The sequence below is a fragment of the Lampris incognitus genome, chromosome 2 (genome assembly GCF_029633865.1).
Source record: "Lampris incognitus isolate fLamInc1 chromosome 2, fLamInc1.hap2, whole genome shotgun sequence".
Lineage (NCBI taxonomy): Eukaryota > Metazoa > Chordata > Actinopteri > Lampriformes > Lampridae > Lampris > Lampris incognitus.
In genome coordinates this window covers 5332951-5360250 of record NC_079212.1, presented here as the reverse complement: position 1 = coordinate 5360250, position 27300 = coordinate 5332951, and the positions used below count along the sequence as shown (strand labels likewise).

The window sequence follows — 27300 nt, the reverse complement described above, 5'->3', positions numbered from 1 at the left end:
TTAATACTTTTCAGTATGTTGACAATTCAAACGTGCCAGAATTTCACTGTTTTGGGGGCTTGTCCCCAACCCAGACCTTTTAACTTCCCCTCTATAATAAAGATGGTGAAATTCATGAAAGCTTTACTTTGCATTTTCTCATATTAATTCAAAAAAAGACGTATTTCAAATTCATATGCTTTATATATGTGTGCAATTTGCACATTTTTATAGTTAAATATGGCTGTGCCTCATACATCTGTCATCACCATCACGCCCAACACACAGAGCAACAACGTTTTTCAAACAGCAACAACGTGGTTGCCATGGAAACGAGACGTGCCAGAGGCGCGTGAGCAGTCATGGCAGAAGCGTGGCTTTTTCATGTGCACAAATAAGTAAATGTGAAGGTTTATATGTCCTGATCTGACAGGATGGTTATTAGGCGTCATTACCAAACAAGTTCCGAGTTGAGTATTTTAGTTCAGAAATACGACATTTCCCTTTATTCACGTATAGTCATCGTACATTGTATGCTAGCTAACAAGTTAGCTTAGCAAGTCTAAGAGCCAACTTTTTCTCCAAAAAGTGAAAGTTGTCATTACCGTCACGTGTCGTTACCGTCCCATTTTGCTGTTACAACTTTGGGGGGGGGGGGAAAGCATAATAATGTAACCGGTTATTTTCTTGCCCGGTGCGGGATTCGATACGGGGTGTACTGCACCACAAGGCGCCCCGAATTGAAGAATCCCCCCATTTATTTTTCTCCACGAAGGTCCAATGAGCTATTAGCATCATGTGTGTCAAGCAACTCATATTGATTGACACGATGGGCTCATCTTCACGTTATTCGTTGTGTTGAACTGCAAATGTCTGCTCCCAAGCAAGAACACGTGTTCGGAATACACATCGTAGCGAATTCGGGGGGGCAACGCAACCACAGGAACTGCCGCGGCCGGGAAGCGAACCCGCATCACCCGCACTGCAGGCGACATCGCTAACCGCTCGGCTAAAGGGTCAGATCCGCCAGCCAGCGGCCAGCGTGTCCCCTTATCCATGCACGTCACAATATTCTACAGGGGATACAAAATGTAACAGAACAGCGGCCAGCCAGCCTGTCCTAGAAATAGACGGCAACTTTTGCTTTAATCCGGCTGCTGTTACAGTTCTTGTACTTTGGGTTATAGTCATCTGATCCTGGTGGTTGATATCTGCAACAAAGGTGTATGTACATTCAGTCCTCTCCCAGCTGTCACGTCAGGCCCGTAGCCAGAAACATGTTGGGGGGGGGGGTCGGGCAACACTGCCGAAAGCTACCGGTAAATAAAATTCCCACACTGTATATTATAGCCTAATACCCAACCGTACGGTAAATGTCAATGTATTAATGGCCCATAGATAATCATCAATGCATTAATAAATAAAAGTGGGTCTTACCTTATAAAAGCAGGTCCAATCGTCTTTTTTGTCTGCAAAAGATGTCCAGCACCTCTTCCGGCGTCACCACAATGTCTCTGAGAGCAATGTCAGTCCATTAAGCCGTCTTTCCGTCATTGTACTGCGCATTTTGTCCTTGATCCTTCCCAGACGGGAAAAACTTCTCTCGACATGGGCACTGGTGACAGGAAGCGTGGTCAAAACGTGGAGAAGCTTGAAGATGCTTGGAAACAACTCACTGTTACAGGCATTTAATGCCTCAATGGCATTTTGTGGAACATAAGTTGCATCTTCCCATGTATCCCGCCAGGTGTCAATTTCTGACTTCACAACTTCCAGATGCGGTGACACTTCATCAGGATACAGGTTGGAGAGTGCTTGAGCTGAGCTGTCGTTCAGCATGCTGACCTTAGATGGCAGTAAGGAGCAGAGGTTGGAGATCACATTTCTGTGTTTGCTGAAGCGTTCCTTCATCTGTGATGAATAAAAGTCAAGCATGACTATGAAAAGCTTTTGCCGGTATTGATTTTCACAGGCCTTCAATGGATCCTCATTGCAGTCCGCGCCTCTTCGTGGTCGAAATTCAACCCCATACTTGGCTGCTTGGGAAGAGGTCTTTTGGAAAATCTGCCTTAACTCCATCTCAGAGTTAGCCCTCATCTCATCTACCTGCTTAATAACAGCATCAGCAGCTGAAACGCAACTCACCAAGTCACAATTTTCCTTCTGAAGGAAGGTGGACAGGTGGTAGGTTTCTGCGAGCATCTTCTCACTCACATGCATGGACAGCATGAATTCTGCATCGTCAATTGAATTAAAGAGCTGAGTGGCTTTGACAGATGTGTCTCCTGTGAAGGTTTCACTGCGCGGAGTTTACTTTCTGCACCAGTTTGTTTGTTATCACATCTCCAGTTATGCTGATTATTTCATTTTGTACATCAGGACTGCAGTAGCTAGCGTCTGCTGCACATTTACTCAAGTGTTGTAACAGTACTGTGTCGCCAGATGTCGCCCTAAACCCGAGTAAAGCCCTGAAATTTCCGCCATTGTGAGTTGGCTCATTCAATGTCACCGGTCCTGAATCAATATCACCTCTCAGGGCGAGTTCTTGGCGACCGCCAAAAATCAACGTTGCAATGATGCTTTTGAGTTTTTCTCTGTTTTCTTGGACTCGCTTTTTTCTCTCAGAATCGAGCCTCAGTGAAACTGCATCCATTTTATTGTTGAGAACCATTTGGAAATTGTCCGCTTTCAAACATGCATCCTTGTGATATGCCTTTTGTGCGTGGTCTTTGAACGTCTCTAAAGCATGTTTCCAGTCTGAGATGTGGACATTAATTAGCTTGCCAGCTTTTCTGTGCCCTCCCTTGCCCACATGCTCGACTGCAAACGCAACACAGTGCTTACAGAAACAACCGTCGGACCTTGTTGAGTATACTAGCTAGCTAAACTGGTCAATCCAATGACGTTGGAAAGGTAGTTTACCTCCTAGTTTTGTAGGGAATGTTTGTCCGATATTGGCCGTCCAGTCCAGTGAGTATATTTCTCTTCTCTGTTCGTCTGATATTTCCCCGCCAATATAATCCACAAAGTCGTGTGAAAACGTTTCCGGGGTAGAGGACGGCGGGCGGGGTCTGCTAACTCTGGCTCCGTCTCCGAGGAGGAGGGCAGTGGGTCTGCTAACACTTGTTCCGGGAAGTCGGTAACGTCAGTGACCAGATCATCTGTAATGTTCTTGTTTTTCTTTTTTGAGTCGGGACACGTTGAAACAACAAAAAAATCACTGATTTTACGAATATTGTGGAGTTAGAAAACAACGAGACAGGAGACGTGAGAGTAGACGTAGTCGAGGTAGTTCGCTAGCTCCAACTTTGCATGTCATACGTTCGACAACGACACTGAACTCTGTACCGGAAGCGGAAGTGCCTTATCTGACCCCTCGCCTCTTCCCTTAAAGGTACACCGTCCTCTTAGGTGAATGTCTCTCGTTATATAGATGTGGGTCACCACAATATTAACTTTACTGCTCTTGCCTGGTTTACAGGCAGCTTCCGGCGGCTCCATTGCGTTTGAAAAGCGAACTATAGATCGACCATTTAGCTAGCATAACCAGGGGCAGGTTGCTTAGCTGACTCGTCAGACCCCTGAGCCAATCAAAAGCCTGCGATTTTATTTGTTCTACAAAACAGACCAATAAGATACATCATTTTGGAAACAAATTAACTGACAGGTTTAACGCCTGTCAGTCACGATAGATGCAGTGTATGAGTAGGCTAGAGGGGCGGTGACAAATAATCAACACGATAACTAAATAATTATTGGTGCCATTTCAGACGGGCCGTGGGGTTTCGGGGGCGGGGGGGGGGGTTCAGACACGAAAACCACCTACCTGGCTACGTGCCTGCTGTCACGTAGAGGAGGCCTAAACATACCTACTGACAATAGCCAGTGGGAAATATAAATATTGTGGCGAACGTAGAAGCAGCGACAAAGTTAACGTTGCAGCGCCTTTATTGAACTCACACAGAAACAAGCACTTACAGAAATGTGACGCAATACATGGCGGTCATCAACTCGAACAACAAAGTTGTTCAGGGTTTCAGTTCCAAGGTTACACAACACAACAGAATGACAACTGCAATTGCGCCACAACAAACAGTAATCACATAAACACATAAAACCACATAAAACACTTACAAAACATTGAATAACAACTGACAATCTGCACGCAGTGCCTGATGGGTAAAACAGGACAATTGGCACAATTCTGACCGGGTAGCAACTTCGCTACAGTATGGAGAACGCCTTGACTCGTTGTCAAAGTGCCAAAGAGTCTTTGGCAAGTATTCATGGAGGGATTTTGCTTTGCTTTCGATCAGTTGATACCAATTTATTTGACAGTTAATTATGTTCACTTCTTGGAATAACACCGTGGCTCAGAAAGCCTCAGCTGCGCTGACGTGCCCTTGTTTCTCTCCAGAAAGAAGGCTTTATTCATTGAGGAGTACATAACGACCGGACTATGTTCTTGCTTTCAGTGAGGGAACACGTGACAACGCTCACAATATATTGTATTGGTCCGGATACACGGCGTGGCTTGGACATGTGTGGAGGAGAGATGCTGAGTATGTTGGGAGAAGGATGCTGAATATGGAGCTGCCAGGGAAGAGGAGGAGAGGAAGGCCAAAGAGGAGGTTTATGGATATAGTGAGGGAGGACATGCAGGTGGCTGGTGTGACAGAGGAAGACGCAGAAGACAGGAAGAAATGGATGATCCGCTGTGGCGCCCCCTAACGAGAGCAGCCGAAAGTAGTAGTAGTAGTAGGTCCGGATACACGGCGTTTTTCCCCCTGGAAATATGTCTGATTAAGTGAGGTCGTCGTATAGTCGGGGTCTGGACTTTTAAATGCCAACATACTGTAGCGAATTCGGGGGACAACGCAACCGCAGGAACTGCCGCGGCCGGGACGCGAACCCGTATCGCCCGCACCGCAGGAGGCATCGCTAACCGCTCGACTAAAGGGTCAGACCCGCCCGCCGGCGGCCAGCGTGTCTTGTTATCCATGCACGTTACACTACATTCCCAACAACAGATGGCGCCAAATATCTGTAAGACGAGTGTCCCCTCTTGACTGACGCTAGCCTGTTTTTGGGGCTGGCCAGCGGGGACAGCCCTACAAACGCGAGCGTCCCTGACGTTGACTGGCTGACTGGCTGATCTGTTTGACGCGATTGGACGGCTGGGTCAGGTGACCAACGACGGTTCCCGCTAACGGCGACCAACGATGTCACTGAAGTCACACGATTGGTCGGCCGATAAACGAACACGGAAGTGGGAGTCGGTCCCCCCCCCCCCCCATTGTTTATCGTGTACAGAATTATGTTTTACATACAGTGACAGAGTGGAAAGTGGGCATTTCCCTATTGGCCCTATCGGAGTTTAGCCGAGCGGTTAGTGATGTCGCCTTGTGGTGCAGTACACCCCGTATCGAATCCCGCACCGGGCAAGAAAATAACCGGTTACATTGGCAGCAGCGGCGGGATCCGGAAGTGTGCAGAGCCTCAGAAGTCTCTTCGGAGCGCGGGAATAACAAAGCGCGAGGGCGCGCTTCCGGGGAGGGTGACGACTGTAAACTACTAATAAGACACGTTAGCCCCTAGCTAACGGGTCTGACCGTTTCCAGTTTCTACTGTTTCTATCAAATTGCAACCCCCTCCCCCAAGATCAGGTGGAGGGGTCCTCAGGGTAGATCAAAAATACGCAGGGGGTCCAGGACCCCAAAAAGGTGGAGAACCACTGTCATAGAGTATAGTTCTGATTTCAGCGTGCGTGATTTATTAGATTAACGGTGCGGTTATGAATTTGTTTGTCTGATGCAGTCCAGCTCTGAGGATTTCTAGTGTCCCCATCGAGGAAGGAGGAGGGGCAGGAGGAGGCCTTTCAGTGCACAACAATGTCCCTCAATCCATCAGTCACTCGTAAGCCGTCCTCCACAGGCCAGCGCAGGTACTGTAGCTTAACCTACTCATTTCTGGTTTCCATCCCTGTTGCTTTGCATTGTAAGCGGTCCCTGTGTAACCATGATCCCTGTTGTGTGCAAGGCGCTCAGTGGGCACTGCTGCTGGCAGTGGGCGATATTCCCACAGTGACACATCCAGTACACACACCTATCCTGGTCGGGGTAGGGTAGTTGATGGCAGCCCAGCGGCCCGAACTTACCCCAGTACACCAAGGTAAGATGCTGCTCAAAATCCCCTCTAGCCAAAGGCATTGACTGTGAGCGCTCAATGCCTTCGTGCACGCAATGGAAACACCAGGGGCCTTAAGTATCAATCATTACTATGGGCAAATTTGTTCTTACACATCCAGTTTTTTTGGCCCTCAAGATTGTCTGACAGTCAGTAGCAAAGCATGATGGTTATTTGTAATTCCTTCCTGCTAACATCTGTTGTCAACCTCTTGCGATGAGCAATCACCCAGGCCTGCAAAGACATCAGCGTTAGCCAGTCGGTGTCTAAATTCAGGGGTTACCCAGGTTCTACCCTGGTCTCTGAGACAAACTTCAGGGAAAAAAATCTCATGGGTGTGTAAGAACAAATTTGCCCATAGTAACGATTGACACACGAGGCCCCAGGAAACCAGTTAGCACTCGTATATCCAGTCAGAGGGTGGCACGGCGGTGCAGTGGTTAGCACGGTCGCCTCACAGCAAGAAGGTTCTGGGTTCGAGCCCCGGGGTAGTCCAACCTTGGGGGTCGTCCTCTGGAGTTTGCATGTTCTCCCTTGCCAAAGGCATTGACTGTGAGCACTCAATGCCTTCGTGCACGCAATGGAAACACCAGGGGCCTTAAGTATCAATCATTACTATGGGCAAATTTGTTCTTACACATCCAGTTTTTTTGGCCCTCAAGATTGTCTGACAGTCAGTAGCAAAGCATGATGGTTATTTGTAATTCCTTCCTGCTAACATCTGTTGTCAACCTCTTGCGATGAGCAATCACCCAGGCCTGCAAAGACATCAGCGTTAGCCAGTCGGTGTCTAAATTCAGGGGTTACCCAGGTTCTACCCTGGTCTCTGAGACAAACTTCAGGGCAAAAAAATCTCATGGGTGTGTAAGAACAAATTTGCCCATAGTAACGATTGACACACGAGGCCCCAGAAAACCAGTTAGCACTCGTATATCCAGTCAGAGGGTGGCACGGCGGTGCAGTGGTTAGCACGGTCGCCTCACAGCAAGAAGGTTCTGGGTTCGAGCCCCGGGGTAGTCCAACCTTGGGGGTCGTCCTCTGGAGTTTGCATGTTCTCCCTTGCCAAAGGCATTGACTGTGAGCACTCAATGCCTTCGTGCACGCAACGGAAACACCAGGGGCCTTATGTATCAATCATTACTATGGGCAAATTTGTTCTTACACATCCATGAAATTTTTTTAGCCCTCAAGATTGTCTGACAGTCAGTAGCAAAGCATGATGGTTATTTTTAATTCCTTCCTGCTAACATCTGTTGTCAACCTCTTGCGATGAGCAGTCACCCAGGCCTGCAAAGACATCAGCGTTAGCCAGTCGGTGTCTAAATTCAGGGGTTACCCAGGTTCTACCCTGGTCTCTGAGACAAACTTCAGGGCAAAAAAATCTCATGGGTGTGTAAGAACAAATTTGCCCATAGTAACGACTGATACATGAGGCCCCAGGAAACCAGTTAGCGCTCGTATATCCAGTCAGAGGGTGGCACGGTGGTGCAGTGGTTAGCACGGTCGCCTCACAGCAAGAAGGTTCTGGGTTCGAGCCCCGGGGTAGTCCAACCTTGGGGGTCGTCCTCTGTGTGGCGTTTGCATGTTCTCCCCGTGTCTGCGTGGGTTTCCTCCGGGTGCTCCGGTTTCCTCCCACAGTCCAAAGACATGTAGGTCAGGTGAATCAGCCGTACTACATTGTCCCTAGGTATGAATGTGTGTATATGTGGGCCCTGTGTGATGGCCTGGCAGCCTGTCCAGGGTGTCTCCCCGCCTGCCGCCCAATGAGTGCTGGGATAGGCTCCAGCATCCCCGCGACCCTGAGAGCAGGATAAGCGGTTCGTATGGTGGATGGATGGATGGATAATGGATGGATGGATGAATGGATATCCAGTCAGGAGTATTGCCCTCTTGGCGTTGTTTCAGCAACACGACCACAGGCAATTAAGATTGAGATAAAACAGTCTTTCAAGACGGATATATCAAGCAATCAAATTGCAATTAGGCATTACAGAGAAATGCTGGGGGGCATTTTCGGATTAATAACGACACAGACAAAACCTCACAGGCTTGCATGGATACGTCAGTGGATGATGTGGATGATGTGGATGAATGTCTGTCAGACTTTCTCCTGGCAGCACGCTCTGCACCCTTTCACCTCCGGTTTCTTTCTCCCTATTTCACACCGCGATGACGAAAAGCATCTTATGTATGTGCCCTTTTTTTGAATCTTGTGTTTATTCAGGCGACAGGCGAAGCATGCGGCCTGCAGCGATAACCATGGCATCAGGCCCCCTACCCCGGAGCAATACCTCACACCCCTGCAACAGAAGGAGGTGTGCATTCGCCACCTCCGCGCCAGGCTGAGGGAGAACGTGGAGAGACTGCAGCACAGGTGAATCCCGAGAGACGCCGTCATCCGTTCTGTGTCGGTCCCATGCCGTAGCAGGGTATTCAAATATTTACTCGTTAAAAAGCTACTCCGTTTCTTGCCCCGCGCTAATTAGCCGACTAATTGGTTTTTGGGGAATCTCAGCAGGTGTTTCTGCCAGCTGTGCTGCTGGAGGGTAATCGGCTGCTGCGTCACCTGCTGTGGAAACCGGAGAGTAACCTTTCTTGTTTCCTCTCATGTTTGTTTTGTGTGTGCATACAACCCTGATGAAATGGTTTGTCAGAACACATGTAAATAGTGCTGGGATATATGGAAAATATTACCATGATAATCATAAGGGATTTCACTCAATATCAGTTGGGGCTGGGCAATATGTCGATATTGTATCGATGTCACCATACGAGACTAGATATTGTCGTGGATTCTGGATATCGTGATATGGCATAAGTGTTGTCTTTTCCTGGCTGCATTACTGTAAAGAGATGTCCTTTTCTGAACTTGCCGGACTTTTCTAGCTGTTCTGTTATTTGCCTTTACCTGCTTTGTTATTATATAGGCATTGCTGATCATTCATTCATTCATCTTCAGCCGCTTCTCTGGGGTGGGGTCGCGGTGGCAGCAAGCTCAGTAGGGCACCAGACGTCCACTTCTCCCAGCAACGCCCTCCAGCTCCTCCTGGGGGATCCCAAGGCCTTCCCAGGCCAGACTGGACATGTAGTCCCTCCAGTGAGTTCTGGGTCTACCCCGGGGTCTCCTCCCAGTTGGCTGTGCCCAGAAAACCTCCAAAGGAAGGTGCCCAGGAGGCATCCTGATCAGATGCCTGAACCACCTCAACTGGCTCCTTTCGATGCGAAGGGACAGCGGCTCTACTCCGAGCTCCCTCCGGATGGCCAGGCTCCTCACCCTATCTCTAAGGCCGAGCCCAGACACCCTACGGAGGAATCTAATTTCAGCCGCTTGTATCCGCCATCTCACCCTTTCGGTCACCACTACCCAAAGCTCATGACCATAGGTGAGGGTTGGAACGAAGACTGACTGGTAAATTGAGAGCTTTGCCTTCTGGCTCAGCTCCCTCTTCACCACAACGGTCCGGTACAACGTCCGCATTACTGCTGATGCTGCACCAATCCGCCTGTCAATCTCCCGCTCCATCCTACCCTCACTCGTGAACAAGACCCCGAGATACTTGAACTCCTTCACTTGAGGCAACAACTCATCCCCAACCCAGAGGGAGCAAGCCACCATTTTCCGGTAGAGAACCATGGCCTCAGACTTGGGAGGTGCTGACTCTCATCCCGGCCATTTCACACTCGGCTGCAAACCGCCCCAGTGCACACTGGAGGTCACGTTCTGATGAAGCCAACAAAACCACATCATCTGCGAAGAGCAGAGATGCAATTCTGAGGTTCCCAAAACGGGACACACTCCTCACCTTGTCTGATTGTGTAAATGTTTTCTGAAAGCACCGATAGGCATCTCCACAATATCGTCACAATATCGATATCAAGGTATTCGGTCCAAAAAATATCGTGATGTGTGATTTTGTCCATATCACAAAGCCCTAATATCAATATACACCGATCAGCCAAAACATTAAAACCATTGACAGGTGAAGGGAAAAACATTGGTTATCTCATTACATCCCACAGAAGAGCTACTGCAGCTCATATTGCTGAAAAGTTAATGCTGGCTATGATAGACAGGTGTCAGAACACAGTACATCACAGATTGCTGTGCATGGGGCTGCATAGCCGCAGACCGGTCGGAGTGCCCATGATGACCCCTGTCCACCGCCGAAAGTGCCTACAATGGGCACATGAGCATCAGAACTGGACCATGGAGCAATGGAAGGAGGTGAATCATGTTTTCTTTGACATTGTGTGGACAGCTGGGTGTGTGCATGTTTACCTGGGGAAGAGATGGCACCAAGATGCACTATGGGAAGATGGCAAGCCAATGGAAGAAGCAGTGTGATGCTCTGGGCAATATTCTGCTGGGAAACCCTGTGATCTGGCATTCATGTGGGTGTTACTTTGACACGTACCACCTACCTAAACATCATTACAGACCAGGTGCACCCCTTCATGGCAATGGTATTCCCTGATGGCAGTGGCCTCTTTCAGCAGAGGCCACTGCCACACTGCAAAAATCTGTTCAGGGATGGTTTAGGAATATGACAAGGAGTTCGAGGTGTTGCCTTGGCCTCCAAATTCCCCAGATCTCAATCCGATGGAGTATCTGTGGGATGTGCTGGACAAACAAGTCTGATTAAAGGAGGCCCACATTGCAACTTACAGGATTTCAAGGATCTGCCGCTAACGTCCTGGTGCCAGATACCAGAGGACCCCCTTCAGAGGTCTTGTGGAGTCCATGCCTTGACAGGTCAGAGCTGATATCGTGCCTAATATAGGCAGGTGGCTTTAATGTTTTAGCTGATCGGTGTACATCAAAATATCTGCTTACATATGCAAAAAGCCCTACATATAAGGTATCCATTATATAGACGCCATAAGACATTAAAGGTGTAGTGACCGCTGTGATTGTGGGGACTTCAGTGCTGCCTACCAACAGCAATCACACGTGACAGATTTTTGTTTGTTTGTTTGTTTATTATGACGTGAATTATTTCCTGGAAAGATTTATGATATCTTTTGACACCACAAGTTTTCGAAAACTGGCATCGATTTTAGATAAATATTAGATGTCTTTGAATAAGAGCTTTTATTGCGGGACAAACGGAGACATTTTACCAACGATTTTTGCGTGAGACGTAAATTTGGGAGCTGCTGATCCAAACTTGCCAATTTGGACTCTTCGTTTTAGCTCTAACATGTTTTTGTTTACCTTTTTGTTCACCTTTTACTACAGCTAAACTTCCCTTAATAACTCATTGACTGAGTCGCATCTTTTTTTCTGTCAGGGACTGTGAGATCGACGACCTGAGGAGCCAGCTTTACCGCATGCAGGAGGACTGGATAGAGGAGGAATGCCATCGTGTGGAGGCTCAGCTGGCCCTGAAAGAGGCCCGCAAGGAGATCCAGCACCTGAAGGAGGTGGTGGAGTCAGTGAAGACCAACCTCAATGTCAAAGAGCAAGACCCACATGATCAGAAGCCATACCTGGGGCTGAAGGGAGCTCGGACAGGTGGGAAATCCCGGTCCTGTGGCTGTTCGCCGGCCAACACCCTGAGCCGCAGCGCCACCTACACCCGCCTGAGTGGCGAGGCACTGGCTCTGCAGCTGGAGCGCAACCTGAATGCTCCGGGGGTCAGTGGAGCCTCCCGGCCACCAGGGCAAACCCACCTGCTCCTGGAGGCCGCCCTCCTTTCGGAACAGCTGCCCCCGCCCGGTCACACAAGAGGTCCCCCAACCGTCCCGCGCTCCTCCACCTATGAGAAGCTGTGCAGCGGCGGAGCAGTGCTGCCAATCTCACACTCCTGCCACACTCTCAGTAGCAGCTGCCGGTGCAGCGGTCACACCTACCACCCCCACCACCACCTGTTTCTACACCTGCCCCAGGAGGAGGCCCCTCCAGCAGCTGCACCTCCCGCTCCTGCTCCTCCCCCTGCTCCTCCCCCTGTTCCTGCTCCTCCCACCATTTCCGTCCCAATCCCAAACCCTCCTGCAGCTGAGAGGAAACCGGAGGTCCACTCGCAGGCCTGCAGCCCCACCATGACATGGCTCTCAGAGGAAGGCGGAGGCGAGGAGCTGAGCGTCATTTCTTTAGCGGCAGCCAACGTCACCACCGCCGAGCCGTGTCTGCTTCCACCCTGCTTGCCTTCTGTGTTTACCTACAGCTTAGAGCCGCCGCTGCCTGACCAGGTGGTGGAGACGTCAAAGGTGCCGACGGTGCCCCAAACCCACCAGCCTCAGCCTGCAGCACAGCCACCGGAGAGGCAGGAAGCCACCGTCGTGGAGATAACAGAGGACGAGGAGAACGAGGATGAGACTGAGGATGTCAGCGGGGCCACCAACGAGGAGTCTTCCCCCCAGTTGTGTCACTGGAGCCGATACTTTCTGGTAGATCTGTTGGCATTGGCCATGCCTGTGGTCCCAACGATGGCCTGGCTGTGTCGAGGGAGACCCCGGGACGTCTTGCCCGTGTACCATATCGGGTCTATGCTAAGAGGCTGCTGCGCTGTGGCCCTCCATTCTCTTCGCCGCCGGAGCGCAGGCAGAGGACGGGGGCCCAGCAGCATGAATGGGACAACACCCATCTGAAGCGTCCTACCACTTCCTCCCTGCATCTTTTTAAGCGCCAACATCACGCCAAAACTCCCAGCAAGCCGCGGCTACAGCCATGGGGACGACGCCTCAGACTCACAGTTTGACCTGTGCCATGTGTTGAACGGCCGTTCTTACATGACTTTTGGATTTACAATTATGCACTTGCGAATTTGCTTTAGAGGAACAACGATATAGAAATACAATAGTGAATGTTTCATGACCTCACCTGACTCGCCACCACTGCCTGCTGCTTAAGTGGTCCGAACTATTTGGTCCTTTGCATGAAGCTCGGGGAGATCCAAACTTCCAACCCCTGCAAATCTCTTATCATCTCGCTGGGCTGGAACGCTTTGATTGAATATTGAACTTTTAGATAAAAAATCCAATCCCATACCTTTGCCTTCTGGTATTTGTAAAATCTTAAATATGAGTATTAGTATATCTCTTTTAGATATTTCTTCCAATTTTCAGCAGAGGGTGCGAATCTTGACGCTATCGGCATATATACCACATTTCATCTGGGAAATGTTGAATTAATACATGTAATGACAGTCAGGGGAAGTGAAATGGTCTGGGGTTGGCTGAATTTATCAACATCTTTTCCTCTAATTTGATATCATCACATCTTTCCAGTTTTGAGAAGTATAAACGAAAAAAAAAAATCAAATTTTTCTGACTTGGTTGAAGAAAAAAAATAAGAGCCACATAGACTCACTGCAGGTTGTGGAAAAAATGGGACTTGCACTTTTGTATTCTACCCATGGACTCGAATGTAGAAATGCTTATAATGGCTTATCATTTCAAATAACGGTTGCCAGAAATATGGACGGACAAAATCTTTTCTTTCTTGTGGTCGGTAATTTACTAATGAGAGCCAAAGTATGTTTGTGTTAACGTTCAATACTACCGGGCTAATACATGAAAGCTGAGGCGCAGCTATGATCTGGATATATCGGGGGAGAAAACAGCCAGGGTACCGCTGGAGTTCTGAAGAAGAGAAGTATTTATCTTATTGGAGAGTTTGCCAAACTGAAATTTAATGCTGAAAAAAAAATACCAAGACATTTTTCAGCTTGGCTGAGAGGTTTGTCGCCGTCACTTTATCTCTCTGTCTATATATATAAATGTATTTGGATACGGATTTATTTTTTGAAGTGTAAAAGCAGTTGCACAGCCACTGCTGCAAGATGCGACTAAGACTTGAAGTTTGTCTTCGTAACAAACCCTGAAGGCCTATGGTACCGATTCCCTTTATTACCGTGTAATAAAGTTATATTAATGCTATATCCATCACAGATTTGAGAATATTTATTTCTGGGAATGTGAGTACTGATCACTGTCTCCTCTGTGTTGACCAAATTAGCCGATCCCTGCAAAACATTTGTGCTGGTTCGTATGTGGTTGCCATCCTCAGGCTTGGCACGCAAACAAGCTGCAATGAATTTCCGTTTCGGGGATTTCAAGTAGCTTCGTTAGTTTCATCAAGAATCCAGTTTAAGACTGCAAAATGGAGCGTTTTGGGTTTCATTGTTGACACAAATTTCCAAGGGAATAATTCTGAATAGTGCAATCTGTCATATGGTTTGGACAGCAGGTAACTTGTAATAATGCCGGGATAGGCTCCAGCATCCCCGCGACCCTGAGAGCAGGATAAGCCGTTCCAATAATGGATGGACAGATGCAATTACAATATTCATATGACTTAAATTTGTTTTTGTGGGTGCCGGGGTGGCGTGGCGGTCTATTCCGTTGCCTACCAACACAGGGATCGGCGGTTCGAATGCCCGTGTTGCCTCCGGCTTGATCGGGCGTCCCTACAGACGCCAACTGGCTGTGTCTGCAGGTGGGAAGCCGGATGTGGGTATGTGTCACGGTCGCCGCAATAGCGCCTTCTCTGATCGGTCGGGGCGCCTGATCGGGGGGAGGGGGAACTGGGGGGAATAGCGTGATCCTCCCACGCGCTACGTCCCCCTGGTGAAACTCCTCACTGTCAGGTGAAAAGAAGCAGCTGGTGACTCCACATGTATCAGAGGAGGCATGTGGTAGTCTGCAGCCCTCCCCGGATCGGCAGAGGGGGTGGAGCAGAGACCGGGACAGCTCGGAAGAGTGGGGTAACTGGCCAAGTACAACTGGGGAGAAAAGGGGGAGGGGGGGGGGGGGTCCAAAAAAAAAGTTTTTGTCCACATGCTTGACTACGATTTGGAAAACCAGATTACTTCATGTGAAGCGACGCCTTCTAAATGTCAACTCGTCTGGCATGTTGCCGTCTGCTTTCTAGTTGCTTCTACATAATTTGTCATTATGGTTTTCATCCAAACACCAACAGCAAAACAGTGAAGCAACAATTATCTGTATGTGTTACAAGTGCACAAGAAACTACAGCATAGTCGGTGTAAGTCCCCTGGATACCCCCTTTTGAAAAGAAACTGAAAATTGCCTTTTGACGGCTTTCCTGTGGGAGCGCACAGAGACCTTTACATATGAATCTACTCATCTCTTGTGAATCAACTCAGTTTTAAAGCCAAAGACTGTGGGCAGACAAACAGCTGGAGGATAAAATGTGATAAAATTCACTCTTTTAATGTGTTATAGTGGAAGGTACAGAGCTTTGAAAACATCCAGACTGTTACACAACCGGTGGAATTAAGACAATCACAATCCCAAAATGTGCCTCGAAACCTTTGTGGAAATAGTCATGCAATTTTAAAAACCTGCCAAAGACCACTGTTCTTTTCCTCTTTTTTTTTTTTGCAAGAGTCTTTGGGGGCATATAGAGGTTCGCTGTTTTCCATGTCCACAAATGTATTTTAAAAGCAAAAGACAGGAAAGGCCTTTATCTCGTTTTGTGGACACTGTGTTACAAAGTTAGCTCTCAAAGTAATAAATCTAAAGATGTGATGTAGAAATGCTGAGCCACGCTACACAGGATGAGCACATTCTGCATCGGTAACAGCCCGTCATGGCAGTCATGTGCCCCATCATGCAGTCTCCATGTAAATGCGTTCGTTTTTTTCTTTTGGTTTTTTTTCCCCCCAAAATTAATGTCAATACCAACGTATCACAAAAGTGGTTGACGGTAGTGTCATTGATGCAAACAACCATTTACACTTCGACTAAAGAAAATGTAATACTCACAATCAATATAATTTGTAGTGGAAAGCCACAAAGTCAAATGGAATGAGATCAATTTAATATTTCCATGACATCTAAAACCCAATACTAATTGCAGACACAATTTCACAAATTTTCAAATAATAAAAAAAAAGAAACCATGAAAATAATAATAATAGTAATAATAATAATAATAAACATAGAATGACATTACATGGGAAGTTATGGCCTATGACTTGTTTGCGTACTGAATCTACAGTAAAAGGATGAATGTTGGAAGTAGGTGACAACACTTGTATCTAAAAGAGTGAAGCGGTGAAGCTATAAACATAGGTCCTATGTAGGGATCAAGAGCAGGAATCATCTGTTAACATTTACCTCCATGTTCCCGAGATAGGAGTCAACCTGCAGCAAAAAGAAATGGATTAGAGAGCGTGAGAGACACAGAGAGATCTAAGTGGATTACATGAGATGAACGCCAAAGCTTGTTACCACGTTCATCTTACCCTAGCTCTCCCCATTTCTGAGTAAAATTCATGGGCTGAACACAAAACAAACATCTGTTTAGCATTTGAGACATTGGCGTACTGGGAACTTATACTACTGGATTAACGGGCTGATGAATGAAGCACAATAATAAGGGGGATAAATATGTACAGGGTCAAATGTAACCAGAACTTGCATGCCCCTCTGAAATTCTAAATTAAGTCCTTGCTAAAGAGCCTGATGCCTTTTCCGAGAACAGCTCTGAACCATTTCAAGTCGCCAGCTCGACCATGAAATCTCTTGCACAAGTCGTGCAGAGGCTACCCCGTTTACGATGTGATCCTGACCCCCAGAAAATCAAGCTTTTTCAATAAATAACTGAGCCTCACCCTGAAAATTTGAGTGGAATTGAACAAAGTGAGTGCACGTTTCAGGCTTCAATGCCAAGCAGCTCCACGTCAAAGATGAGAGTGGCATTAGGTGGGATAACCCCTGGGTGCCCTTTGCTGCCATACGCAAAGTCTGGTGAGCAGGTCAACCAAGCCCGCTGGCCTACGCTCATCTGTGGAAACGACCAAAAGCAGAATTAACCGTTAGCAATGCACTCTTCGTACATGTCAAGTCAACTGTAGCACCAAACTTATGGGCATCAATAGCCCCAAAAGCAAAGATAAAAATCATGGAGGTCAATATTCCCAAAAAGGGAAAATAAAAATTATGAGCATCAACAATCCCAATATATAAAGCTAGACAGCCGGCAACATTCCCAACAGAAGATTATGAGCGTTAATATTCACAATTAGAAGAGCTGGAAATGATGAGCATCAGTATTCCCAACTGAGAAACAAAACAATGATGACCATCAATATTACCAAAAGAACCAAGAAATGTCGAGCATCTACACTTCCAGTAAGAAGGAAAGGGGGCCATTTGTGGCCATCAGTTTTCCCAGGCAAGGGAAGGCAGCGGTGACCTACCTGCACTACCCCCTCTTCCCAGCCGCGGATCACCTCCCGGTGTCCGATCTTGAATTTGAAAGGCTTCCCCCGGTCCCTGGACGAGTCGAAGGTGGTTCCGTTAGTCAGCGTCCCTGTTAAAACACGAGTCCGGTCAGCGGCCTGTAATCGAGGCTAGCCTGCCGATACTTCACCGCCTACAAAACCTCCAAGCAAACTTTCCTCGCCGGCCAAGCGGCGAACAAAGCGCGACACCGGTCAAGACGGTGGTGCCGGTCCGTTTCACTGCGTGCTAACGTTAGCGTGCTAACAGCGCTGCAACACCCGCGACGTTCGCCGGATACCGAGCGTCAAACACGGGTAGCCGCGGCTGGGCACCGACGAAAATAGCAACTAGCCTCCGAAGCTAATACGACCAGCTAAGAGAAACCATTACACACACATAAAACAAAACGTTAGCGTTGAACGGCTTCCGCTTAGCTATCCGGCTAACGTTAGCGCCAAGAGGGCTCACGTTAGCAGCTGGTACACGGCTTCCGTTTTGTGCTTAGCTAACGTTAGCAGCTGGTACACGGCTTCCGTTTTGTGCTCAGCTAACGTTAGCAGCTGCTACACGGCTTCCGTTATGTGCTCAGCTAACGTTAGCAGCTGCTACACGGCTTCCGTTATGTGCTTAGCTAACGTCAGCCGGACCAACTACGCGAGGTTCGCGTTAGCAGCTGCTACACGGCTTCCGTGTTGTGCTCAGCTAACTTTAGCAGCTGCTACACGGCTTCCGTTTTGTGCTTAGCTAACGTTAGCGCCAAGAGGGCTCACGCTAGCAGCTGCTACACGGCTTCCGTTTTGTGCTTAGCTAACGTTAGCGCCAAGAGGGCTCACGCTAGCAGCTGCTACACGGCTTCCGTTATGTGCTCCGCTAACGTTAGCAGCTGCTACACGGCTTCCGTTTTGTGCTTAGCTAACGTTAGTAGCTGCTACACGGCTTCCGTTTTGTGCTTAGCTAACGTTAGTGCCAAGAGGGCTCACGCTAGCAGCTGCTACACGGCTTCCGTTATGTGCTCCGCAAACGTTAGCAGCTGCTACACGGCTTCCGTTTTGTGCTTAGCTAACGTTAGTAGCTGCTACACGGCTTCCGTTTTGTGCTTAGCTAACGTTAGTGCCAAGAGGGCTCACGCTAGCAGCTGCTACACGGCTAGCAGCTGCTACACGGCTTCCGTTATGTGGTCAGCTAACGTTAGCCCGGAGCAACTACGCGAGGCTGGCGTTAGCAGCTATGGCTAGCCTCGGAAACATGAGGGGCTCGTCTCTTACCAAAACCGGGAGACGAGCCAACAATAAAATCCCAGTTCAGCGACATTTCTACCGCCGACTAAGGGCAAGACGAATAACCGAACAAGTTAAACGAGGCCGGGCGGATAAAACGGCTCACAGCAGCGCTCCAGACCCCCTCCCTCCCTCCCCCCCGCACTTCCCCCGACTCACCGACATAGTGCACAACGACGCGCTGCCCCTTCTTCGGGAACGTTTGTCCTGCGGGAGAAAGAGAACACGTTGCGGCTTTAAACAACGTAACGCTCAGCGCGGACTCGTAAAAGCCGAGGGCGCCGTTCGGTTCTTACCGTCGCCGGGGGTTATCGTCTCAATTTCGACTCCCATTTTCCGCTCTTCGCTCTCCAGCCCGTTCCTCCGGCGCCCGAGATGAGGAGTGGGTGAGTCGCGGGTGGGCGGGCGCAAAGGCAACAATACGCGCGCGTGAGCAGCGTCGCATCCTGGCTCGGCGTCCTCGGGAGGCACGAAACGGAACATTCCATGGCGTCCGGCGCGCCGCCCTCCAGCCCGCCGCCGCCACGCGTCTGCCGGCGGGCTGCTGCGAAACAGAGACGGTGACCTCTGTGTCGTCATGTGTCTTTTTAGAACACAATATTGAAATCGCCCTCCAAATGTATCTTCCCTAATTAGCTGAAATTATACTTGAAATCTTTTAGTTCCACGAATCTTCCAGGCGTGCTTAATGGCAGTGTAATCTACTAATAAGACCCGTTAGGGTCTGACCCTTTAGCCGAGCGGTTAGTGACGCCGCCTTGTGGTGCAGTACACCCCGTATCGAATCCCGCACCGGGCAAGAAAGTAACCGGTTACATTGGTGGCAGCGGTGGGATCCGGAAGTGTGCGGATCCTCAGAAGTCTCTTCGGAGCGCGGGAAGAACAAAGCGCCAGGGCGCGCTTCCGGGAGAGGGTGACGGCTGTAAACTACCTTTAGCCGAGCGGGTAGTGACGCCGCCTTGTGGTGCAGTACACCCCGTATCGAATCCCGCACCGGGCAAGAAAAGAACCGGTTACAGCAATAACGTCTCTTCCATTTATTCTTAACAGAAGTCTGTCCCGTTGCCTGCCAACGCGGGGATCGCCGGTTGGAATCCCCGCGTTACTTCCGGCTTGGTCAGGTGCCCCTACAGACACAACTGGCCGTGTCTGCGGGTGGGAAGCCGCATGCGGGTCTGTGTCCTGGTCGCTGCACTAGCGCCTCGTCTGGACGGTTAGGCCGCCTGTTCGGGGGGGGGGGGGGGGCTTGTGTAACTGGTTATTTTCTTGCCCGGTGCGGGATTCGATACGGGGTGTACTGCACCACAAGGCGACATCACTAACCGCTCGGCTAAAGGGTCACACCCGTTAGCTAGGGGCTAACGTGTCTTATTAGTAGTTTACAGTCGTCACCCTCCCCGGAAGCGCGCCCTCGCGCTTCGTTCTTCCCGCGCTCCGAAGAGACTTCTGAGGATCTGCACACTTCCGGATCCCACCGCTGCCACCAATGTAACCGGTTATTTTCTTGCCCGGTGCGGGATTCGGTGGGTGTGGGACTCCGCCAAGGTTGTGCCTTGTCTCCGATTCTGTTTGTGATATTCATGGACAGGATCTCAAGGTACAGACAAGGTGAGGGGTGTGTCCGTTTTGGGAACCTCAGAATTGCATCTCTGCTCTTCGCAGGTGATGTGGTTTTGTTGACTTCATCAGAACGTGACCTCCAGTGCGAACTGGGGTGATTTGCAGCTGAGTGTGAAATGGCCGGGATGAGAGTCAGCACCTCCAGGTCTGAGGCCATGGTTCTCTACCGGAAAACGGTGGCTTGCTCCCTCTGGGTTGGGGATGAGTTGTTGCCTCAAGTGAAGGAGTTCAAGTATCTTGGGGTCTTGTTCACGAGTGAGGGTAGGATGGAGCGGGAGATTGACAGGTGGATTGGTGCAGCATCAGCAGTAATGTGGGCGTTGTACCGGACCGTTGTGGTGAAGAGGGAGCTGAGCCAGAAGGCAAAGCTCTCAATTTACCAGCCAGTCTTTGTTCCAACCCTCACCTATGGCCATGAACTTTGGGTAGTGGTGACCGAAAGGGTGAGATCGTGGATACAAGCGGCTGAAATGAGATTCCTCCGTAGGGTGTCTGGGCTCAGCCTTAGAGATAGGGTGAGGAGCTCGGAGTAGAGCCGCTGCTCCTTTGCATCAAAAGGAGCCAGTTGAGGTGGTTTGGGCATCTGATTAGGATGCCTCCTGGGCGCCTTCCTTTGGAGGTTTTCTGGGCACGGCCAACTGGGAGGAGACCCCGGGGTAGACCCAGAACTCGCTGGAGGGACTACATGTCCAGTCTGGCCTGGGAACGCCTTGGGATCCCCCAGGAGGAGCTGGAGGGCGTTGCTGGGAGAAGTGGATGTCTGGTGCCCTACTTAGCTTGCTGCCACCGCGACCCGGCCCCGGAGAAGCGGCTGAAGATGAGATGAGATGAATGATATATTCTCTGCACCACTGCACTTCATCAGCTCTTTATTTCACCTGTATATAGTCAATCCTTGTGTATATATCTGCAGATTGTTGTGCTGCAGTGTTGTTATTCTACGTTGAGCACACAGAGTTACCAAACCGGAGCCAAATTCCATGTAGTGCAAACCTACATGGCCAATAAACATGACTGTGATCCTGAAGGAAGTTGACCACAGCTCAGGAGGACATGGACTACAATAACCCACGAGAGGCTGCGCTATATCCTAATGTTACTCACTAAATAGAAAGTCTCACTTGAAGCAAAATGTAAAAATACAGCGCACATCATCATCAGCCATAGAGGAGTCATTTAGTTTCACTGCAGGCTTTAATACAACAGCATTCATTTCGCAGTTTTAATGCCGATAAAGGAAGGCGGCATCTATATGGTTCAAATGATCGAGGCCATGCACGTTGCTTTATTTCTGCAGGTGGCAGTGCCTCGCCGCTGCCTGTCGTACTGAATCAACCTACACCCACGTGACTTTGGATTTCACAGCTGACCTGTCAGAAAAAGAGCCAAAGCCAAGTTTAGTTGAATTGTTTTTCGGTTTACTTTCAGATGCCTGCTGATACGGGTGGGCTCTCGGCTCGCGCCATTTGGGATTCACTTGTGACTGGGCAACAAACATGGAGCCGGCGTGTTCTGCAGAGGTGGTTTTCCGCCTGCTGGACGAGCCATTTGACTCAACCCCGCCTCTCTGGTGGTGGTTCTTACTGCGAACACGGGGTGAGGAGTTTGATAGGGGAAGGCCCCGCCTGGTCGGCTGTGACTTTGGACGTGATGAAGCTCTTGCTCCTGTTGTGGACTGTGGTTCTCCTGCCGCCTCCTGTCCGTCTGAGAGGGTCGCTTCCAAGCTGGATGAAGAAAACCAATTAAACCATTACTCCCACCCACCCATCCATCCATCCATCCATCCATCCATCCACCCATCCATCTATCTATCTATCCATCCATCCATTATACAAACTGCTTATCTTGCTCTCAGGGTCACGGGGAGGCTGGAGCCTATCCCAGCAGTCATTGGGCAGCAGGCGGGGAGACACCCTGGACAGGCCACCAGTCCATCTCAGGGCCCCCCCCCCACACACACACCTAGGGACAGTTTAGTACGGCCGAGTCACCTGACCTACATGTCTTTGGACTGTGGGAAGAAACCGGAGCCCCCGGAGGAAACCCACACAGACACGGGGAGAACATGCAAACTCCACACAGAGGACGACCCGGGACGACCCCCAAGGTTGGACTACCCCGGGGCTCGAACCCAGGACCTTCTTGCTGTGAGGTGACCGCACTAACCACTGCGCCACCATGCCGCTAGCATTACTCCCATGATGCCAAAATCACCATCAGTGTGAAATATGAGAAAGGTGTGTGTGTGGGGGGGGGGGGCACAAAACAATTTTCTCGTTAATAGAATTCCTCATTTTTAATGGCTGTCATATTAATCACTAAATTGAAAAGTCTTTACTTTGAAAATCACTTTCAAGTTCTGACAAAACACTTTATTTAATACTGTATTGATATAGATGGAGTCGTGTGAATCTGGTTTTCAGGAATACTGGTTTTGTTGCTAAAAGCACTGCCGGGAGGCTCGCGTCGCTTTCCCAGAGACAAGAAGCTGATGGCGGGACACTCGGCTCACTCCATGAGAAATGTGACAGGTGTACAACTCAGAATGTGAAGGTTATGGTCTGACGTTGTCGGTCAGCTTTATCACTCATGTCCTGAAATCAAACTTCTTCCAAAACCAGGCAGAAGGGGGCGTTCGGGTGATGTGGCGGTCTATTCAGTTGCCTACCAACACAAGGCTCGGTGGTTCGAATCCCTGTGTTACCTCCGGCTTGGTCGGGCGTCCCTCCGGATACAATTGGCCGTGTCTGCAGGTGGGAAGCCGGATGTGGGTATGTGTCCTGGTCGCTGCACTAGCGCCTCCTATGGTAGGTCGGGGCGCCTGTTCGGGGGGGAAATAACGTGATCCTCCCACGTGCTACGTCCACCTGGTGAAACTCCTCACTGTCAGGTGAAAAGAAGCGGCTGGTGACTCCACATGTATGGGAGGAGGCATGTGGTAGTCTGCAGCCCTCCCCGGATCAGCAGAGGGGGTGGAGCAGTGACCAGGCCGGCTCAGAGGAGTGGGGTAATTGGCCTTGATACAACTGGTGAGAAAAAGAGGGGGAAATAAAATAAATAAATAAATAACAGACAGAAGAACTCACGGCTCCGGGTCCGGCTCGGTCTGGGGTTGGGAGCGTTGCCGCTCATTGATCGGGTAGGAGTAGAAAAAGGCCAGTCCCACCAGCAGCAGTGTGATGGGAACCGGTGTAAACAGCACGGTCAGAGCGGTCGCCACACCGTCACCGTGGTCACATGCGTTGGATCTGTAACCCACAAAGCTTCATAGACCGGGGGGGTGGGGGGTGGGGGAGGGGGGAGTAAGAAACTATCAATCAATCCATCAAGTTGCATTTTATATGCAGCCACTCACAGCGCTTCGCAATGAATTCAGCGACGATGCCGTTAGCTTATCCCATTAAAAGATCAATAGCCACGACGGGTTCAGACAAAACGAATCAATAGATGTGAAAAGTGACTCACTGTAACGTCAGCGTGGAGATTCCTGCAGACAGGCCTCCCCCTAGCTTACTGCAGAAGGCATAACAGGAGAAAAACAGGGGCTCCAAGTCCGTGTATGAGGGGTTTCTCACGGCAAAGTCCTCCACCACATCCGGGAGCATGGACCTTTTAGCACAAGACAGGCCTGCGAGTCACATCCCAGCAGTACGCCAACACAAGAATCATGTGTTGTTGTTGTTGTTGTTGTTGTTTTATGCTCAGAAATACCGACCGGCTAACAAAGCCGGTTACCACAAGAACATTCACTGCTTTCCAGGCAGGATGTCAAGGTTGTGTTGAAGTGACGTGAATGATTTATGTGCATTCGCTGCTTTCTGTGTGGACCGTGATCGGCTTTGACAGCGGCTCTGCGGGGAGACGAGGACTCGGTGGCCTGTCTGGCCGCTGACTCACCAGGGTAACAGGAACATGGTTGCCAAACTGAATCCCATCACAACGCACATAGTCATGAAGACTGGCAGGTTGCTGGGCATGCAGGCGATCACGATCAGCGGTGGGATGAACAGCTGTGGATGGGTAGGCAACACAAGCAACAGAGGAATATGAATTCATGGCATAGAAGATGGATGACCAATGACCTATTAAGTTATTATTATAATCTTGGAAGTCATTCCATGCTTGCTTACTGTAAGTCCAATGAAGACTGTGGCCTTTTTCCCTATCCGCACCAGGACGGCTTGCCATACCGGGACTGCTATGGATGCAGCAGCCTGTAAAAAAAAAAAAGATAAACCTCTTCATGTTAAATTGAAAGAGCATATCCTCGTTTGGGAATCGTTTTGTGAAACCCCGAGCAGACAACACACTGATCTATTACAGCACATGAAGGAACAGCTGAGATTTGAGTGAATGGGCCCTGTGATGGGACTGGCGGGCTGTCCAGGGTGTCTCCCCGCCTGCCGCCCAGTGGCTGCTGGGAGAGGCTCCAGCATCCCCGCGACCCTGAGAGCAGGATAAGCGGTTTGGATAATGGATGGATGGATGGATGGATGGATGGATGGATGGATGGATGGGTAATGAATGCAGTTCACTAATGAGTTACTTTTGCAGTATATTAGCAGCATCTTACCAGTAGAACCAGTAGAAGGTGCTGGAACTGGGCTCCCAGTCCGGCTGCATGGCTGCAAAACAGTGCAAAGTTACCCAGGGACATCTGCAATAAATCATACGGGACAAAATGGTCAATTCAGTAACAGTACAACACAATTAGTTTGACATAGCAAAGAGGGGCTAGCGAGGCTGGTTAGATGATGGGGGGGCATCCAGGTAGCCCGGCAGTCTATTCTGTTGCCCACCAACACGGGGATCCCCGGTTCGAAGCCCCGTGTCACCTCCACCTTGGTCGGGCGTCCCGACAGACACAATTGGCCGTGTCTGCGGGTGGGAAGCCGGATGTGGGTGTGCGTCCTGGTCGCTGCACTAGCGCCTCCTCTGGTTGTTCGGGGGGGAGGGGGAACAGGGGGGAATAGCGTGATCCTCCCAAGCACTACGCCCCCCCGGTGAAACTCCTCACTGTCAGGTGAAAATAAGCGGCTGGCGACTCCACATGTATGGGAGGAGGCATGTGGTAGTCTGCAGCCCTCCCCGGATCGGCAGAGGGGGCGGAGCAGCGACCGGGACGGCTCGGAAGAGTGGGGTAATTGGCCAGATACAATTGGGGAGAAAAGGGGGAAATCCAACAAAATCCCCCCCAAAAATAATAGCTGATGCACATTAGTCACAGAATTCTCTTTGTGATTTTTCAAATGATTATCAGAATGAGGAGTCCTGCGTGACAGTTGCGTCGGAGTGGATTTAAAGGTAAAGCGGTACCTGGAACGCCAGTGCACTGAAGATAAAGCCCAGCACCAGTCGCTGGTAAGGAACGTGGCGCACCAACATCTTAATGGAGGAACGGTAGGACACTCTCACTTTATCACGAGAGGAGAGAAGGGCTGAAAACAGGACAAAACCAGAACTGTGGGGATGAGCTTATCCAAAACACAACTAGGCACTATGAAGCCTAAGTTAAAAGCCTACAGTATTTAGATCTCGTTATTCTGCCACTGTTAGCCGGCCCCGCTTCCCCGCCACTCCTTAGTCGAATATTGTTTTCACCTAAATCTTAGAATTTGATTTGACCAACTCGCTGGGTGACATTTTCTGCACATTGAAATGAGGAGGTGTGCACCACACTACAGAGGAACTACTTCCCAGATAGCATCCGGATGTGGGCCACTTCAGGCAGTGATGCAGCACTGCTGGCCTTCTTCTGGCCCTGAAAACATGGATGTGAGCCTGAAGTGGCCCACATGTATAACAGCAAATATGGCCCAAATATGCCAAATCACATGTGGGCCTTTTTTGGCAAAGATGCGGTGCTCTGGGCTACATGTGATCTGGATGTGACCCTGAAGTGACCCCGTGTGGTAAATGGTGAATATGGCCCAAATATCACAAAACAAACATGGCCACCTTTGGCAAATATGTGGCACATGTGGCATTGCTATGGCTCGGTTCTGGCCCAGATCTGGCGAACAGGAGCGGACCGCCCAAGTGCACAGCTCACTGGAGCGATGGCTGCTCCTGGTCTGCTCTCCGGCTGACTCACCCCTCTGCTCTTTCACCCCGAGGAAGAGGAGCACGGTGCACAGGAAAAACAACGCGGCCATGACCAGCGCCGAGGTCAGGAAAGCCTTTCGCTGAGTGAGCGGATGTACGCGGCACGGCACAAGTGAAGTGTCCACAAACGCACATCCGCAGGAGCACACATGCAAAAGAGAGAGGGGGGGGGGGGGGAGAAAAGTTCAAACAGGAGTGAGAGGATTACTATTTAGATGTACTACACCCTCATATCGCGTTGCTTTAAAGCATGATGCATTTTATTATTCCATCTCATTTACTCCTTTCTTATTTATTTACCCCCCTTTTCCTCCTCAGTTGTACTTGGCCAATTACCCCTCTCTCCCGAGCTGTCCCGGTCTCTGCTCCACCCCCTCTGCCGATCCGAGGAGGGCTGCCGACTACCACATGCCTCCTCCCATACATGTGGAGTCACCAGTAGCGCGTGGGAGGATCACGCTATCTCCCCCCCCCCCCCGAACAGGCGCCTGGACCGACCAGAGGAAGCGACCAGGACACATACCCACATCCGGCTTCCCACCCGCAGACAGCCAATCGCATCTGTAGGGACGCCCGACCAAGCCGGCGGTAACACGGGGGGATTCAAACCGGCGATCCCAGTGTTGCTAGGCAACGGAAGAGACCGTCACGCCACCCGGACGCCCCTACTCCATCTTTGGTACCGTTACAAATGTCCGCAACGTAACTAGTGATGTTAACATTTAGGCACCGTGGCACAATACTACAGAATATGAAGTAAAACACGTTTTTCTTACCTAGGACAGAAAGTCAAACACCACGGCCATCAGCAGAGATTATACCCCCCCCTCCCTTATTTCAAGTTGTACAATGTGTTTCCTCTCAGAAACAAGACGTCTAAACACCAACTGTAACGGAGTAACGTTACTGAGTATTTCGTTAGAGGATTACTCTGATG

At 49.8% G+C, this 27300-nt stretch overlaps 3 protein-coding genes across 3 annotated transcripts; 1 reads left to right on the top strand and 2 right to left on the bottom strand.

Annotated features, from left to right (window-relative positions):
- Positions 1-5870: 5870 nt before the first annotated feature.
- Positions 5871-12756, top strand: LOC130108416 (syntaphilin). The gene is made up of 4 exons (XM_056275329.1): positions 5871-5923; positions 6019-6150; positions 8390-8539; positions 11457-12756. Exons 1-4 carry the CDS (start codon positions 5871-5873, stop codon positions 12754-12756), a joined length of 1635 nt encoding a protein of 544 aa, XP_056131304.1.
- Positions 12757-15309: 2553 nt separating this feature from the next.
- On the bottom strand, positions 15310-19050 carry LOC130106976 (peptidyl-prolyl cis-trans isomerase FKBP1A-like). Its single transcript, XM_056273350.1, has 5 exons — positions 18935-19050; positions 18798-18845; positions 17337-17449; positions 16749-16921; positions 15310-16278 (listed from the first exon to the last, which is right to left on the bottom strand). The coding sequence occupies exons 1-4, from the start codon at positions 18969-18971 to the stop codon at positions 16790-16792; spliced, it is 330 nt and encodes a 109-aa protein (XP_056129325.1). The 5' UTR covers positions 18972-19050; the 3' UTR covers positions 15310-16278; positions 16749-16789.
- A 2372-nt stretch (positions 19051-21422) lies between these two features.
- LOC130108017 (sodium-dependent lysophosphatidylcholine symporter 1-like) lies at positions 21423-26509 on the bottom strand (the record flags this gene model as incomplete). Its single annotated transcript, XM_056274852.1, has 8 exons — positions 21423-21982; positions 23345-23521; positions 23724-23867; positions 24156-24268; positions 24389-24472; positions 24832-24915; positions 25575-25696; positions 26353-26509. Coding segments are annotated over 8 exons (1269 nt in total), but the record flags the coding sequence as incomplete, so codon positions are not given.
- Between the last annotated feature and the right edge of the window lie 791 nt (positions 26510-27300).